This window comes from Amia ocellicauda, chromosome 23, assembly GCF_036373705.1.
Source record: "Amia ocellicauda isolate fAmiCal2 chromosome 23, fAmiCal2.hap1, whole genome shotgun sequence".
In the NCBI taxonomy this organism is placed as follows: Eukaryota; Metazoa; Chordata; class Actinopteri; order Amiiformes; family Amiidae; genus Amia; species Amia ocellicauda.
Window position 1 is genome coordinate 17365819 of NC_089872.1, and position 18223 is coordinate 17384041.

At 38.7% G+C, this 18223-nt stretch overlaps 2 protein-coding genes across 2 annotated transcripts; one reads left to right on the forward strand and one right to left on the reverse strand.

Annotated features, from left to right (window-relative positions):
* The first annotated feature begins 3018 nt into the window (after positions 1 to 3018).
* Positions 3019 to 5914, forward strand: mpc1 (mitochondrial pyruvate carrier 1). The gene is made up of 4 exons (XM_066696638.1): positions 3019 to 3211; positions 4680 to 4776; positions 5002 to 5134; positions 5449 to 5914. The coding sequence occupies exons 1-4, from the start codon at positions 3137 to 3139 to the stop codon at positions 5474 to 5476; spliced, it is 333 nt and encodes a 110-aa protein (XP_066552735.1). The 5' UTR covers positions 3019 to 3136; the 3' UTR covers positions 5477 to 5914.
* A 2026-nt stretch (positions 5915 to 7940) lies between these two features.
* chs1 (chitin synthase 1) lies at positions 7941 to 17271 on the reverse strand. The gene is made up of 19 exons (XM_066696637.1): positions 17172 to 17271; positions 16819 to 16954; positions 16394 to 16579; positions 15110 to 16158; positions 14534 to 14629; positions 14182 to 14340; positions 13943 to 14090; positions 13639 to 13704; positions 13292 to 13526; positions 12945 to 13145; positions 12204 to 12488; positions 11408 to 11587; positions 10730 to 11294; positions 10349 to 10452; positions 9729 to 10072; positions 9513 to 9623; positions 9054 to 9268; positions 8906 to 8969; positions 7941 to 8760 (listed from the first exon to the last, which is right to left on the reverse strand). Exons 1-19 carry the CDS (start codon positions 17216 to 17218, stop codon positions 8689 to 8691), a joined length of 4263 nt encoding a protein of 1420 aa, XP_066552734.1. The 5' UTR covers positions 17219 to 17271; the 3' UTR covers positions 7941 to 8688.
* Between the last annotated feature and the right edge of the window lie 952 nt (positions 17272 to 18223).

Sequence of the window (18223 nt, forward strand, 5' to 3'; positions counted from 1 at the left end):
TAATTTAAAAGACCTTCGATTGTCAGGCCTCGATTTCTGTTTTGCGGTTTTCAAATTACGAGTTTAATTTTGTATCATGAAGTCATTCCGTATGTGCTATCTGGTTTGATGATGTCATTTAAAATCAAGTGCACTTTTTTGGTATGGTATTATGTTATTTATTGGTTGATCTATTCCATTACAATGTGCATTTAAAGAATATTATAATTGATGACAATTAGCTTCAACATAAACATTTTGTTCGGTAACATGGATGAGACGATTTTTAGATTATCACCTTAGACGTTTTAATTCTATTCACTGCACATTATTATTAGAAAAAGACGAATAGAAAGCTTTTTAGAAGATATTTAATGTGTTTCCTGAATCATTCACCCTGTGACACAATACCTGCCCTGTCTTTGTTCTGTGTGATGTCAAGATCCTGCTTCTGGATTGTGGAATATTCTAAGATGGCACTGTCGTCAATGCTGTGACATTCATTTTATTTAAATATTCTGGATATGTATTTGAATAACTACTTATGACATCAATACCTTTTTCATTATTGCTTAAGAAAGGCGCAACAAATTGACATATTTGCATAAAACAATGATTTGTCAGTACAATTTGGTTCTGCTAGTTACTGTCTGTGCATTTTTACCTGACGAAAAACCTGGACAATATTACATTCCAGGTTCACAGGAAGGGAATAATTTGAAGGAACGTTTCTGCACTCCCTTAAAAATATACAATTTTGAAGCCTTTCATTACAACACTGTGTACACCCAACAGTGTATGGTCAAAAACAGTTTCAAAACAAAGCCTCTCTAATTGAATTATGTTTAAGATAACTGGTGTGTTTATATTTAGTAACAAGCGAAGGCATCTCAACATTTTAATACACTACATTTCTTGTTGTCTAGTCTTTCAAGTCTAATCTCTCGACTAATGGACCAACTACCATTTGTTTTAATCTATGGAAAGATTAGGCCCAAGTGTTGTCATTAAAAGAACGCAGTCAAGAGAGAACTTGTGAAACAGTTCAATCACAGCCTTAATTAAACCTGTTATTGTTTGGAGGTTATTACCCATTTAAACCACAAAGCTTTAAAAAAGCAGAACAATTGTGTTGGGAAAAAAGGAAAACAGCAACCAATTTGTATGTGTTTCATGGTTTCTTCAGTTATTTGAAACAGATCCTTGATTCTGCTGCTTTTGTTCTTATTTGTATTTTTTTGTGTTTGTTTGTTTTTGTTGTTTTATTGTTTTGTTTACAGGTCATAATAAAGCAATTTGACCTCTTGCGTAGAATTAACCATTGATATCTGTTTGGAAACTATTTATGAGGGTTAAGAAAACCTTATTTATTTATTTTATTGGAGAAATACCACAATTTTGTAAGAGTAAAAAAGTGCAATATTTTTGTAGCACTGAAAAATCTTGGTACTTTGTATATTCCAAATGCACTGGTGAGCAAAATGTGTGCTGCGTTTCCTATAGACTGTCCCGATGTGTGACCTCAGCTAGAATGCTTTCAATGCTTCTGGTGTGACTTGTAGGTACCAAGAAGACTTTGTGATCTATTTACCCACAAGCTGAGGGTGTTTCAATACAGTCTACTGAAAAACTGCTTCTGGGACTTTGCAGGTATTTATAGGTAATGTACATTTTTAAGAACAATGTAAAAGCCCTGTAGATATCCATCTTTGCTGTGCAATGGCTTGGCATGCCAAAACTTTCTAAATAAAATCAAATCAAAAACAGTTGGCATTCTGTGTTATTTTGTGTTTATCGCTTATTTTTAAATGCCTGGCACTCCACAGAGCTTGGTAGTAATGCATTTACAGTACAAATCAGTTTGCACCATATCAGTGGCCTTAAATTAAACTGAAAAGAACAAAACCACAATCTTACCAATATTTCCAACAGAATACCTTAGGTTTTTTTGCTTTCACAAAAAGCTAAGGTTGGCAAGGAAAGCAGTCTTGGTCAATTTTACAACACACTCTTCTCACATTCTTACACTATCAAACCCCACAAGATGTTTTACTTATTTTATTGACATGTACAAATAATCCACACTAAAAAATAAAAAATAAAAAAAAAACGTGCAACATTCAAGATGAAATTATCTCATAATCATATATGTAAAGACGAATTCCAGATTGCTGGTGTCGGTATGGGTATCATATCCAGGGTTGGCAACCTTTACATCATCCTCTACATTTGCAAAAATGAACTCAGTAACCCAGAGGCACATGAGGAAGTTCAAAAGTCAGTATGTGGTATTGCAATGGAGCAATACCGTTTGCAAAATATTTACTAATATTTGAAGCTTGGGCAGAACATGAACTTACCTTTTATCATGTCATCTGTGTTTTGTAAATTAAAGGTAAATAAAAGCCTTACACAAATGTTAACATGGGCCTACACTAGACATGAAGTAGGCAATATAACTAAGAATATACTGTGTGCTGGACTAATAAATGCAAAGTGATATATAAGTAATTAAGTAACTTGTAGTATATAGGCATCATTATATGAATTGATTGTAAGGGATACACAATACAAACAATCCTGTAAATGTGAATTATGTGTTGTTGTAATTGGGCACTTAACTCACCTTGACAGCACGGCACGGTGTAGGCAAACAGAGGAAGCCTAGGACAATGACATGAAACCTGTTGTGCACAAAGTGCTTGGTGAACTGAATCAAAAGAGCTCAAGCTGTTGTTATCTTGCTGTCACATCATTAAAATTACTAGTTAAACCGCTTATTGACACACAACACCTTTCAAAGACGGGGAACTTCAAATCCATCCTGCCCTCCATTGTCCTTCAATGGCTGTGCACTCATTGGCCAATTCCCGACCAATCACAGCTCAGGAAAGCGTCCCACCCTTCTTTGTTTTGGAAACCACAGCGGCGAGTCGCTGAGCAAATCGCTTTACCGCACAGCAACGGCCAATCACGTTGCAGAAAAGCGCTGATTGACAGGTGGATTTGCCGGAAAGCAGGCGCAGAGTGTCGTCAGTTTAGAGCTGCTGTAAAGCATACCGCTGAAACTGTGACCCTCTTCCCCTCTTCAGCCGATCGCCTTGTTTCGCCTTCTTCTTGGTGTAAATAGTATCGTGTAACCTCACACATTGAAACAATGGCAGGGGTTTTGGCACGTAAAGCCGTGGACCACCTTCGGAGCAAGGAGTTCCGGGACTATTTAATGAGGTATGTTTGTGAAATGTGAGCAATCGTGTCCTTTCTGGGTCAGTGTAACTGAGGGCTCGTAGAGCAAAACACAGCATTGATCAGCCTGTCAAACCTGCATTACAGGCTTCTGATTATAATTGGCACAAAGTGGGTTTTGATAGTGCATTAAACCCAACAGGATAAGGGTTTGTCTTTGCGATCCGTTTGTAGGTCAAAGGTGTGATTTGGTCTAACCCTCAGTGTTGCTGTGCCGGAGGCTGGCAGTGATGGGGCAGGATCTGTATTTGCACCCATTGCACACATAACTCGACCTTGTGTGTTTACCAGACTTTGCTAATGAACACCAGCGTAAACCAATGAAACCTCTGATAGTTAACCATATTGATGTTAATAATGTCCAATCTACGCAGTACTACCTTACATTTCTAGGTCTTTAGGTGTCTCTCTTCCTCATATTAGGGGAAATGCATTTCACAATCCTGCCTGATGCAATGTGTGCGTGTGTGTATATGTAAGTGTTTGTGGGGGCTATATACGTACACACACATTCATTAAAACACGGATGGATGCTGAAAATGATGATAAAAACAGTATTTTGATATAACAACAAGATTCCTTCATCTGTGTTCCTTGCAGTGCACAGATATAAGTGCATTTCATAACGTCATACACTAACACTTGATGTCATAACCCTGGTTTATTTTTCAGGCTGCTGTGGTTTTCTTCATTTTGTAAACTTCAAAATCAATCCATAAATCCTGCCAGGCTAAATATGTGTGAGGGATTTAAAAATGCAAGACTTTTACCCTGAAAAAGTAACTGCCTTAAACACTCCAGTTGACATTTTAGGGAATAAATAGTGCAGACATGCAGTCTCATTGCCAGTGTTATTATTTCTATTCTTATATTATGATCAAAGCTGGTCAGTCCCACATTCAGACTGAGAAGTTACACCACTATCCTCTAGATGGGGATAAAGCTCAACCTATATGGATATTCGCAATCCTGCCTGCCACTGTAGTCCTCTAGAGTCCGCAGGTCTTACAGTACAGCTTTAAATGTTTTAAGAGTTGAAAAGCAATATAGCAATTTGTTGATTGCCTTGATTTTGGCAACAAAAATGTCTGCATTGTAGATTTCTTTCCTTGGAAGTACGGGTCTTATTTTATTTCCTTCTGTGATTTAATAACTTACTTATTCCCCCTTTTTGTGTTTCTTCTCTTTGGGTGATGTAATGTTCCTTGGAAAATGTCCCATTGCAGCACGGTAAGAGATATTGTTTCTATTTACTTACTTTAGCAGGCTAAACTTTAGTTTTTAATCTTTAAACTTTAGCCTACCTTTCAATATGTGCATACGTCTAGAGAAAGAATCTTGCAAAATAGCCAGTGGAATATTTTTGATTTATGTCTATTGGTTTGTTTTCTGGTTTTGTTGTTTTCAATTTATCATTTCTAAATGTACGGCATTGTTTTCCTCCACATGTGTAGCACTTCTGGGGGCCGGTTGCTAACTGGGGCCTTCCCATTGCGGCCATCACTGACATGAAGAAGAGCCCAGAGATCATCAGTGGGAGAATGACCTTCGGTGAGGAACACTACAGTTAACTGTGGGGGGGGATGATAGCCCAAGGGATGGACAAACGTTTCCTTATTTCACTCTCTCTCCCTTATGTTATTGGAAGTTTACTTTCCTGAAAAAACACTGACATCTTGTAAACCTGTTGTCTTTCGTTGGGTGTTATTGATTCTATTGTCATATGTGTCGCGTTAACCACAGCACCCCTCATGAACAGAATTTTACTTTTTCCAGCTCTTAGCTGTTACTCGCTCCTGTTCATGAGGTTTGCCTACAAAGTTCAGCCCAGGAACTGGCTACTGTTTGCCTGCCATGTCACTAACGAGACGGCTCAGCTCATCCAGGGAGGAAGACTTATGAAATACAAGTAAGTTTTTCATTCCTCCATATTATTAGGTTATTAAACTCGACTATTCCGAGAAGCTTTTGTGTTTTACAGGCAAGAGGAGATGGCAATAAAGTTCAGTTCGTCACTTGATCTCCCCACATTTTAGCAGACTTTTGAAATGAACTGAGCTTTAGCAGGACGGGTGTTTACAGATGTAATTTCTGTCATAAACCCAGGAGTGAGAATTGGACCCTTTAATGTTCTTACTCATTACATTTCTCATTCTACTCAGTGTCTGCAAATGGAAAGATGTTTGACATGGAAAGACAATGTAAAACGCTTTTTTTTTTCAGAATGGAAAAGAAGCAAGCTGCCAAATAACACGAAGCCAGGAGTTTTCTTCTGAACCGCATTGCCACCTATAATTTAAAACGGATCACGCCTATTCATTTTTTAATCTCACATGGAGCACCTGAATTAAACTGCAAAATAGACTGTTACTACTTTGGAGTGTTTGAAAGTTGAAAATAATGTCATTTAAGGATATGATCAGCTGACTGTAATGTTCTCTGGCTGCATTTGATGTGATTCTGTATCATAATGGAAATTGTAAACCAATTTTTATCTTTAGATAGACTTGATGGTCTGTCTGAACTCCAAGGGAAAACTATGTAAACACGTACACAACCTTTTTCAGTCTATGTTAATACCAATGGATTAATTGATATTTGCCATTCAAGCTTTAAAGTTATGCTGTTCAAGTTCAATTTTTGAATTTCTAAATTTATTCTTGAAGGAAAATAAAAAATATATACAATATTTTACTGTTTTTTTGTTTCTACTTGCTTCGATCTATAGCTTCCCTTTGTGTGTCACATCTGCAAAATATTTTAATCTTCCCATCTTTAATGTGGTCTTCTTCTAGGTCTTTTGTAATATATACAGTAGCTTACTTTGTCCATCTTTGGACTTTTCTTTATTGATCTACTTTAATATCCCACCCCGTCTCAAAGTGTCCTGGTGAACACGGAGCCATACGGTCACACTGCTGCTGAATGTTATTATAACCCAAGCTGCCTTGGCGATATAGTCTTTCTATAGTCCTGAATCACCAAAGACCTCTCCTTTGGGGTATTAAAAGCAGCTGTGATTGGGAAGAAGATTACACTTACACAAGTTACGAAAATGACTGCAGCAGGAAATTCACTGATACTTTACTGATATACACTCGTAGTAGCACATATAACCAATCGATTGAGGGACTGTCAAAGCTTTTATATTGGTTATATACTGGCAAAATATGATAATCTCAAATGACAAATTTGTAATGCATATAATATACAAGATGTCTGTTGGTTTAACAAGAACAAACCTACATAGCTGAGATCATTGATGGAGTTAAAATGGCAATGGGCCGGACACATTGCAAGAAGAACAGATCAAAGATGGACAAAGGAAGCCATTGAATAGATCCCAAGAGGTGAAAAAATACCTAGAAGAGGAGCACATAGACGATGGTAAGATAAAATCATACACTTTGCAGGCTTGACGTGGAAAAGAAACTGTAGATCGAAACAAGTGGAAACATCTTGGGGAGAATTCATCCAGCAGTGGATGGATATGAGCTGATGATGATATATATAAATATACATTGTGATGCTGCAAGGGACCAACCCGAACTGCCCTGCACCTCCCCTGACCCTGGGAGAGGAAAAATACTAGTGACACACCTGACCTGCCATTCCCTCCATGCCTGGGAGGAGAGCCTGATAACGGGAGTGTGGGAGAGAGCGAGCGAAGAGGAATTGAACTGAACTGATTACGGTGACAGACTTTGACTTTGGTTTATGAATGCTGATTGTGAATGGCACTGGCTGCTGCTGTGTTTGTCTTTGATATCTGTTTAGACAGGACCAGTGTGCCTGTGTTAGTTTAGGATAAAAAGGAGACTCATAAACTCGTACCTTTGCACCATACATGTGCTGGTTGTTTCCAGCCTGTCACTATATATATATATATATATATATATATATATATATATATATATATATATATATATATATATATACAAACAAAAGCAACCATCCCAAGTGCTTCACTGTAAGATTCCAGATAAGCCCCAAAACAAAGAGTCATTTCACTTGATAAAAGGCAGTGGCTTCTGAGCATCAGTTTCCATGACATGGTTCTTCCTGATAATGATTTCACCTCTGTCAATTATTAACTTCACTCTTAGGGTGGAACTGCAGCCTGAGTAAACAAATGCATAGATTTGTGTAAATTTTTAATTAATACACAAATACTCATATAAAGAATGCAGTGCATACAATACAACAAAGGGAAGAGTTTTGTGGTGGTTTGTTTTTCTTAAGGACGTCTTGCTTTGGGAAGTTATTTCAGGACAGAAATGAGGCTGTTACAGAGAAAAGCATGTCCTGCACATGCCCGTAGCAAGTGATTGCCTTATCTCCCTGGATTAATAAAATTTAGCTGCCTGCAATTAAAGGGGTTGAAAAAGGGCAAACTCCACTAACATCATTTATTATTCACCAATAAATCTTTAGTGGGGCGAGGGCTGAACTTTGCATATTGGAGCCTTTTACATGCTAACACGACGACCGTAACAAAGATGACCAAAACTAATTTGTACTTAGTGACCGAATAGTGATGAAGAATTCTTAAATTTTACAATGTCAGTCAAGAATTATATATTACAAATCCTATTAATCAGCCTTAAACCGATAAAAAATGTTGTTCTCATCTGGCAAACTTGTATTTCGACTTTTCTCCATTAAGACCATTTGCTACTTCTAAAAGGGGTAATACAGACACAAATAAGAAGATGTCATGCTATAATTTAGTACTTTATTATGTACACCCACGATATGACCAACAATATTAAAAACAAAGCTCATAAAGGCTGGCAATTAAATTAAAACTGCTTAAAGGGAGATACATCACAGGTTAGGTCCCCTTGCAGAAAGTTCAACAGTTCAGTAATATTTAAAATCCTAAATAGTTATTATTTCACTTGCATTAACTCACTGTACATGTTTGTTTTTGTTGTTGTTGTTGTTGTTGTTGGAAATTGGTTACAAAATATCCTTGGATATAAACTTGACATAATACAATAACATGAATCAGTCAAGAACAATAATTTAACATTCAGCATTCACCAGAAAAATATAAATCTACTACTTTAAATAAAGAATTTATTACATTAAGTATTCCCTCACATTGTGAAATCAAGCATCCACCTTGGTTTTGTTGTGTTTCTGTTTTGGCATTCCTGAGGTACACAGCGGGAATATTGTGATTGGGTTTTTGACAAGACTATCTAATGAGGCACCGTTAAATAATTTAAGACTTTTGTTTTACCCAGAGGTGGAGGACGGAGTAAAACAATGCAAAACACAACACACTTAGGACATTGAGAAATGAACAATACAATACAATACTCTAACAATACAGTCTATTTCCCAGTGTATAATAAAGTGCACTTCTAACAATGGGAATGATTACAATACCCAGACCCCTGGCCAGATCTGACAGGCTGGGAGCGAGTCTGTAACAGGAATTCAATACTCGCTGGTTCACATGTCATCACTGGTCATCACAAGACCATTTCCAAATTGGTTTTCAAAAGTCAGCCCATCTTCATCTTCCTGCAAGAACCAGAATAAATACAAGATTTAATAAATATATAGTGACAAACTGGTAGCCAGAGTGGTAATTTTCCACCACTCCCCTCCTGTTTTTGTGTGCATTTTTTCTTTAAATGTGTTATTGAAGAAATGTAGTCCCACTTACTTCACTGCTTACGTAGTCTTTCTCTGTACTCCTGTAGGACACCATGTGGATGAGAGTGTACACTCTGTGAAAACAAAAGAAGAGTGATATAGGATTTCACATTTCTCTTTACTCCTGGCAGGTGTGTGAATATTTTGATGCCCTTTACCTGTGATAGAGCATGGCCAGGAACTGAACCAGCAGAAGGACAGCAAACGACAGCAGAAACATCAAGCTTAGGGGCTCCACATTGAGGAACTCATCAGATTTAGTGCCGTTTGGATATATTTTAGGCATCTTGATGGAGATTGTATTTCCAATTGCTTGAAGGAAAAATGTGGCCACCACCCACAGTGTGTTCGCAATGAAGTAAAGAAATGTAGCCTAAAAAATCAAATACAATCTATGTAAAAAAGCCTTCAAAGATCTCAAGTAAGGTCTTCATTATATCGTGACACTGTAGATCGATTGCCTTGTCTGGTAATTTATTTAGATATTTCACAGGATGAGTAGCTAAGAGACATAGGCATTGTTTTATGGAACGGGGTCACAATAATTGATTTAATGCTAATATGTCTAAAAATATTATATTTCAATAATTGGACATGCACTGAAAGATTAGACCTACCTTGTTTCGGAGGGACTTCAGTTCCCTTTTCACTTCGTCCTTATTTATTTTGTCATCCTTTAAAGGCGTCAAGTATCTTTCAATTAACTTCATCCAAAAGTCGTGTTCATCCTGAGACAAGAAACAGGATATCAAACATCAGCAATAAGACGGACATGCTATCAGGCAAAGAACAACCAGTAAGATTGCAAACAAAGAGAAATGAAGAAGGCTTACGTCAGTTAGTCTTTCCACTTGTGGGGCTGTCAGAGTTTTTTCGATTGCCCGTTTGACTCTTTTCTCTAGTCTCTCCTTGCGGTTGCTTTTCAGTGTCCTTCTTGCAGTTTCGTTTAGGGAATACTGCAGTTCTTCCAAAAGACTGTCAGTTAGAATATCTTCTGGGCCGATTTTGTCATTCAGCTCTCCATTCACAGTGTCTGTCAGCATCATGACCAGTTCCTCGCATATGTCTTCCTGGTTTTTATTCCTCAGAGCATAACGGATTTGCTCTTGCAAGTTTCTTTTCAGGTTTGCATAAGTCAGTTTCTTCAGGAACTCCTGTTTCACGGGGTCAACCCATTCTGACGAAAAAATTAAAAAGATGTAAAACTTAACATTCAACATAATAAACAGAATCCCATGCTAGTAATCAGTGTCTGTTTTCAAAGAATTCAAACAGAACTGTTGCATGCAAAAAAATCCTTCACACAAAATACATGGCAAGTGTCATCATTGATTGTGTTTTAGGCCTTGTTGTGTGTTCATTACTTTTCTGGTTTAAATGTATTTGTGTATGAATCTAGAAGAATGTGACTGCTTTTTTGAGACAAAGTACTTTGAAATCTGAAATTTCTCACCACTGTTAGGTTTAACCTCAAACTCTTCAATTTCCTCCATGTCTGACTCATCTTCATCTTCATCTTCAGTTTCTTCATAGGTTTTTTTATCCTCCTCACTTCCACTGTAATGAAGCATCAAGGTGTGAAAATGAAATGCTTGGGTATAATCAGTCCACATGAACATTTAATTGTATCCCTTGACCCCTGGGCTCTTCAATACTGATTAAGCTGTGTAGTAATAGGGACACATATGTCCTCATAATAAACTCAAGACACATCTTTTCAGACAGTACTTATAATATTAGTCCTTTTAACCCCCAGAAATCTCAGGACTCATTTTGCAATTGATTGATTGACTGAGTGATGGTTAATTGGATTGACTGACTCTCCATAGTATACCTTGAGATGCATTCCATTTCAATTTCTTCTTTCTCGGTGGCCGCGGGCTTGTTTTTCAGGCTGGCTCGTTTGTGCAGCATGTTTGGGGTGGGCAGGGCAACCTGCTTGTGGTCCTGGGAGTTGTGGTCCGCGTTGTGCTTTGCGGTCACTGTATGGTCTTGCGGGTTGTGCGCTGGAACAGATGGCTTCTGCACTGGTTTAGTATTCGGTTGCACTGCCTGTTGGATTTGCTGTAACATTAAATTCTCTGTCTCTTGAGTGACTTGTATTTTTACATCCCAGCAGCACATCTTGCAGTTCCTGTCACACAAAACTCCCACGGCTTTCCCTTGCTCTTTGTCTCGATTTGACTCACGTGTGCCCCAGGACACAACGTGCATGTTGACTAGTGAATATATAGTTAGCAAGAGATAGCCACTCGGGATGCAGAGGACATACATCAGACCGTAAATAATCAAAGAGAACTCCTGGGGGTGTAGGATGGCTGTTACTAGATACAGGATACTCATGGACACGAGGAAAATGCCCGTGGGGGTGATAAATGTCTGTTCTTTGACCATATCACCTGAGGAGAGATGACGAGAATTCCTCAAATTAATAAATGAATACACTAATACACACAATAAACATCCACCCCGACCTCTCGAGACGCGCAGACGCACAACAGACAGGATTTACCGATGATGGAGAAGAAAGAGGCCGTCATGAGGAAGGCGTACATCACGCTCAGCACTGCTGCCACGCTGATCTGGAAGTCAGGCTTGGTTATGAAGCAAATGATTAAATAGACAACAGGTGGGATTACTGACAAGATGATAGCCAGAGTTCCATCCATTTTAAACACAAAGGAAAAGGCACCTGGAATGAAAATAAATACATCAAGTAGATAAACAAGATCCATTTAAATTTAACTTTAAAGAGAAGTTAAAATACAACAACCATCTCAATTTAAGACTAACACACAAACCCAGCCAAACCCATCCAAAAAGTAAAGGCAGTATCCCAGGTAGAGAACAAAAAACACATATCTGAATTGTTCTGTGACGTAGGCTGATAACTGTGATATCTCAAAAACAGACACTTTAGTGGAAGTCAAGGCCAACAGAATGTAACAGCCTTTGTTTGCTTATGTGTAATGACTCAAAGTACACTAATGTTGTTTATGATGCTGCAGAAAACCCTCATCCTCACTTCCCTCATCCCGACACTGTACACTACATGGATTAGATCACATGCCACACGGCTGCCCCTGTTTGCTTGTCTGCGCCACTGCTATCTCACGGAGAACATGTGAGGGCATTGGGTGGGCTAGGCGAGTCACATTGAGATGGAAGACATGGTGAGATTCTGCTAAGCTAACAGTCATGATTGCTGACATTCGTGTTACCGAGCAAAAGTAAAAATATGGAAATTATCCTGAAATTAGCAGGTAGACTTCAGTAGAGGCCATTTACAAATTGTTATAGAGATATACCTGCAATCATCAAGCACACAGAGGCCGGTCCAAGAATGGATGAGCCCACAGTGAAAATCTGATAGAAAATGTACAGCATGGAAATGGATGAGTTCTTCTTGGCGGTTTCTCGCCCACTGTGCAAGAGGTCCAGGGTGTTGGCCAGGGTTGAGGGTCCCCAGCGGCGTCTCTGGTTGTAGAACTCCTTGAACTCTTCGGGGGCGTTGGTGTAGGCATCTGAAGCTGCGTTGTACTCCACTCTCCAGCCCTGCTGCAAAAGCAGCGTGCACAGCCAGCGGTCCTCGCCTGTCACCAACATCAAAGCATCGCAAGGTCAATTACAAAGATGACTGCGGTGAAACAAATATCAAAACCAAACTGCTGCTTGGAATTAATTGTTAGGGCTAAGGCTTGATCTAGGATTAGGGGTATGGTCAGGTGTAGGTCTAGAGAGGCGATATGAGTTGGGGTTAGGACTTGGGTTTAGGTTGGAGCTAAGGTGAGGTTTTTGGCTTAGGGTTAGTATTAGGATGTGAGCTCATAAACTACATTACCACTTGGTAACTAAATAAAATCCTCATACATTTAGTTGTTTGTTACTCCCCAATATCATTATAATAAGTTTGAATTCCTGTAGCATCACTGCATATCAAACCAGATATTGATAATCCTTATAATCCTTATTCTTTTCCACAGAAAACAAAACAAAACAAAAAAAAACTTTGGGAAGTGCCTTCCCAAACAAAGAAATCAACATTTCACCTTGATCATACTGGACATATTCCCCAGCCTTGGTGGCAGTAGTTGTGTATCTCTTAATGACGTTGTCATCCATTATGGCGGACCCTCGGAATAAGCTGAAGCATCCAGGGCTGCACAAGACTGATCCAAACACGTGCTCGGCTGTTTTCTGGAGCCAATGCCCGACAGCGTACTCAAACTTCTGATACCAGACCATTGGACCTGGATACCAAGTCACACGACATAAGATTGTTTTAGTATATTGATACATTTAATAAAAAAAAAAAAAAAAAACATGTCACCATTAAGCACCAGCAAATCAACAGCTGTTGCGTTTTAATTGTTATATTTTTCATCTCTTTCCTCACCCATTCCAGTAGGATGGATCCTTCCACAGGCGGCTCCCACATTGTGGTACATCCTGAGACGATCGACAAGCAAAATTAGGGCCGAAGGGTGAAAGTCTGTGTCTCCGTCCAACGCCATGACGTACACGTTGTCATCCGAGATATTCCTTCTCTTGTCGTCGTTGTTTTGAGCCGGCAGAAGGAAACATTCTCCATCCAGGGATATCAGACTTGCACGGCATGGATTGTCATGTCTCTGTGCCGGGAGAGAGAGAGGACATGATAGGACATCTAGACCAGGGGAATGAAACACGTTCTCCCAATGACCCAACTGCATTTACTGTAAAAAATGAAAAAAAGCACCTTACCTTTATGTTTTTGGGATTTTTAGCAATATAGCCTTTCCAACCAAGTAAATAGTACATATACATTATCTGTTAAAAAGAAGAAAACAGAAACAGCTGTCATTAAAGTATAACAATTTCTCACATATTTGAACCAATATGCACAATCTTTTGGAGAAGCTTCATATGACGTAATTTCAGTAAAAAAAAAAACAATCATTGTGACAACATTTAAAATGAAATCCTAGCATCATCCTTGAAAAGCAACTTTAATTTAATTTTACATACGTTCCACCGGCTTTTTGGTATGAGAAAGTGAAACGCCCACCTGTGACCATCTCTTTTTGTTACGAATCAGCTGCTTGTCTTTTAGATGAATGTACAGCATGTTTCCTTCTGGAAGCACAAAAGTCAGTCTCCCTCCGTATGGTGTTTCAGTAATTGACATGTCGTCCGGCTCCTTGTTGGTAAAAACCCTACAAAATGAGTCCCACATTTAAAGTTGGCATTTTTGAAACCTGAAAGATATGCATTACTGTATCATAGGCATTAAAAAAAAGTACTTACCTGTATACTTCTATTATCACTTTGACTAAATCGTCCACGTACTCGTTAACAAACTTGGTACCATCTTTTGAATGAAATGCATCATCCACAAATATGTGGCATTCAAAGTCAAAATTGTCCTTATGATCCTCTTTAGGATCTCCCCTGTATCTGTCCAACCTAAAATGAATCAAACAATACAAAACATACTTAAAAACTGTCAATATTAATTATTGTTTAAAAATGGACATGCCAAATGTTAGCTTTATACATGAATTCTATACTTTTGTAATTAAACTATTTGTAAGATAGATAGATAGATAGATAGATAGATAGATATTCTATAAAAAGTGTGGCACCAGTTTATGTTTACCTAAACATTGATGTGAGGATCTTGAGCATCTCATCGTATGTTTCGTGCCACATGGTTGCACAAAGGTATATGACACACTCTTCAACTTCATCAGTACTGTGGTAAGACAAAAAATACCACACATTCTGAGTGTAAAAATGAATACTGAAAGAAAAGGCATGTTTTTATGTGGGGTGAATCAAAGAGGATTGAAATACACATTTGGCACATGGCTGTTCTGAATGTGAGATACATGACAAATGCACTAAAAAACGGAATGCTGAAACCAAATAGGGTTCTCATTGCACCGCATTATCGCAAGAGACTTTAAAACCTAAACAGCTCATTCTTTATTACAATTTACTGTCAAAGGATCTAGGCATTAGTGCCAGGTGTGGACCCCAATTAACCCACATTTGGTCACGAATGGCAAATTGTTCAGCTCTGTCTCCACTGTTGATAGAACAGCGTACAGTATCAAAATGGTATACGGCGATGTGGAAGACTCTAGGCTCCACAGGTGCGTCACGGCTGATCATTAAAAGCTCATTTTATGTTTCTTTGTTTACAGCAATGGCATTTAAAAATGGGATGTACCTTTCCTGGTTCCTTGCTTTGACCACTCTCATCTTGGTGTTCAGCAGCAGAGACTGATCAACGAAGGCGGATTCATACAGTCGGCGGACGAATATCTGGGACGTCCTCTCGATTCTCTGGACTTTCAGGCTCCACACATAGTAGGTAGAGCACAGCATTGCGATCCACCAGGACAGCCCTTCTACCCCAGTTACCCCAATGGGCCATAACTCGTAATACGAATGCAATGTCGTTCGACAGATGCTATTGCAGATTTCGGCTATCATAGATTCTGTAGTGTTGATAGGGTTTGTATGTGGTAAGTATTGACAGAAAGTTGTGAAGTTGAAATCTTCCTTGTGAGCACTATCTTTCATTTCACTGAATTCTGTTAAGAAAATGGCCACCGCTGTGAAGAGAACCGAGGGAACGATAAAGAGAAGAGGGAGGGCAAAGCTGCATTTGATGGAGTGTATCTTGACCGCCACCACCCCAAACCAGTGACACAGAGCCGAGGAAAAAGCTTGCAAGATAAAAAGCTTGATGCCCAGATCAAGCACATAAAATTTAACATCATTGAAATACGACCATTCAGTGCCATCAAGTGTGATATTAATCGCAAACACAGCACCAATGACAATTATCCTCAAAAGGCTGGTGATGATGAACACAAAGTCCCGAAAACTATCTAACTCTGTCAGCATTTCTTTAATGTTGGTGCTCGCCTGAAAAGCGTTTTCCCACCAGTTGAGAGAAATCAACATGGAAGCCAAGATTGCAATCCCAACATATAAATAGTAGGAAGTCTCGTCAGTAGCCACGTAGGAAGAGCTGCGTACAAAAAAATCAACTCCCAGCATAAGATAGCCCGCCAGCACAAGTATAACCGAACACAGAGGGAAGATAATCTTCCAGCTGTCCTGCTGTAAACGAAACACGACTTGAAAGAGCGATGGAAAAAAGCAAATACTGCCAGATATGAACAGGTTGGTCAGGATGTCAAACTGAGGCATTACAACTATTACGAGCAGGGACATGCCAAGAGAGACAAGGGTTTCAATCAGGCATATCTGGGGGAAAAACAAACAAAAAAAACAATCACCATCTCTACACGTCAATAAAAAAACAAATGAAATAACAGAGGGCAACTGTAGATCACCGCATGCAGCTCTGACAATAAGATTGATCTAATGTTATTCTTGTACAGAATGTATCCATAGGTATATTGAAACAAACAGCATTTCATGGTATCAGCATTTTTTTTTTATGTAAGTAGTTTGTAAGTCTTGAAACTGGAGAACTCACCAGCCCCATAGTGCGCATGTTGGGTGGCACAAAGTTCTTGAATGCACATTTCCAAAGCGACTTGAGAAACACCAGCACATTGGGCACCACCAACGAGACCGCCAGCATGAGAATGTAAAACTCCCGATCTGTTCCTTTGTTGAGAGATTTTGGGCTGGCAAGGATAGTGAGGACTAGCAGAGAACTCTATCATTGGACAAAACAGATGGAGTTTAGAAACGGAGACGTTCGTATGAATTGTGCTTAAATCATTCTCCCAAATATCAAAATAACATCATTCATCATACACAGATGCATGTAGGCCTACATACTAAGGGTTATGATATCGGCAGTATATTAGACTCTCAAGAGCTGATCAATCTCAGGATACCATGAGAAGGAGAAAGAAAATTCTAAATAATATTATTCCATGCAGGAGAACATACCTTACTAATGACTCCACAGACCAGGACCATGAGCCCAACAATCACAGCCACCAGATGCTGTACTAGAATAAAGCAACGTCTTTTTTCTTCTTTTTCGGCACCAATAGGATTTAACTGGAAAGGATCCCATGTGTCCCTGAAAAATGAAGTGCAGAAGGCTATGTATTAAATGAATATATATATAGATATTTACACATACATACATTATATATATATTCTCCTTAGGAAAGAAAAATGACATTGAACTTTGTCTTAAACACATTGTTTGTGTTTAACCATAGCGGTAAGAATATATCTGCCCGAAAATCACGGTCTTTCTGAATAATATTTCAAATGTATCCCAGGAAACTGACCTGTGCCTCCCTTCTCTTTTCTGTGCTCTATTCTTTAGCTCCTCCATTTTTGAGATGGACTAATTGTATTCCATTAATTGTGTTAATCACCAGCAGTCCGGCGCCACAGGACTGAAGCAGGTAAGTATGGACAGTAAGCTGTATATCAGTTATGCCTCAAGCCCTCCCACAATCAAAGTCTGTCTGTACTGTACATGTGTATGCAAATGAGGGACAATAATGACCAGGGTTCTGAAAAGTAATAATCTTTAAGACTTTCCTTTGCAGTCGAGGGTCGGACTTCCTTGTGTCTCAGCTGACAAACCACTTCAGCGACTGCAGTCTTTGTCCGGGTCCCCCTGTGGTCAAATTACTTAGACATACAGGATCTAAAATTCAATGGCAACTGCAGATGTTTTTTTAAATTAAAGATATATTAAAATACTTACAAAAAAAGTACAAGGGGAATGTAAGTCTGTATTCATTTGGGACATATATTGAACATTTAATCACAGGGACAACCTTTAGGGTTTATTTGTAATGGATCGCACCCCCTCCTCAAATGAATGTATAGTGGTCAGTTACAGCTTATTAGTTCAATTTAAAGATCTAAAAAAAGGCTTATTTTATAATACACAATCTTGTCTCTGCTGTGATATCAATAGTCCATTGTTAGTATTGTTGTATAAGGAGGGGTGCATTTATGACACGTTATTACCGTATTACAGTTACATAAGCAGACAGGTATTGATCACGGATTAAGCAAATGATCTTTGCCCACTTCAGCCAGTGATACCTTAATTATTATGAAAGCCAATGCTCAGAAGCCATTGACGACAAGGTGTTCTGTGTTTGTTGTTTGAATTGTGTTTCTTGAGCATGTCAAAAACAATCCTACATCAAAAACAATGTCCTAATTTCAAAACAGCCGCATACATGGTAAAGCAAATTTCAAGTTCAGTTCTTGGTGGTGTTTTTATTGGGCAGACTTAAGAAGCTTCTGGCCGATAAAAAGCCAACACCAGATTCCTTAGCCTCTATTTGAAAAATGGCAGGTGGGATCACATTTGTAT

Bases quoted from the DNA above. Each gene is read 5' to 3' on its own strand.
- mpc1 (XM_066696638.1), top strand. From the start codon at position 3,137: ATGGCAGGGGTTTTGGCACGTAAAGCCGTGGACCACCTTCGGAGCAAG. The intron at 3,212-4,679 runs GTTTGTGAAATG...CCACATGTGTAG, and splicing joins GGGACTATTTAATGAGGTAT to CACTTCTGGGGGCCGGTTGC. The intron at 4,777-5,001 runs GTGAGGAACACT...TACTTTTTCCAG, and splicing joins CAGTGGGAGAATGACCTTCG to CTCTTAGCTGTTACTCGCTC.
- chs1 (XM_066696637.1), bottom strand. From the start codon at position 17,218: ATGGAGGAGCTAAAGAATAGAGCACAGAAAAGAGAAGGGAGGCACAG. The intron at 9,624-9,728 runs GTAAGCCTTCTT...TTCTTGTCTCAG, and splicing joins AAGTGGAAAGACTAACTGAC to GATGAACACGACTTTTGGAT. The intron at 8,761-8,905 runs GTAAGTGGGACT...TGGTTCTTGCAG, and splicing joins AAGACTACGTAAGCAGTGAA to GAAGATGAAGATGGGCTGAC.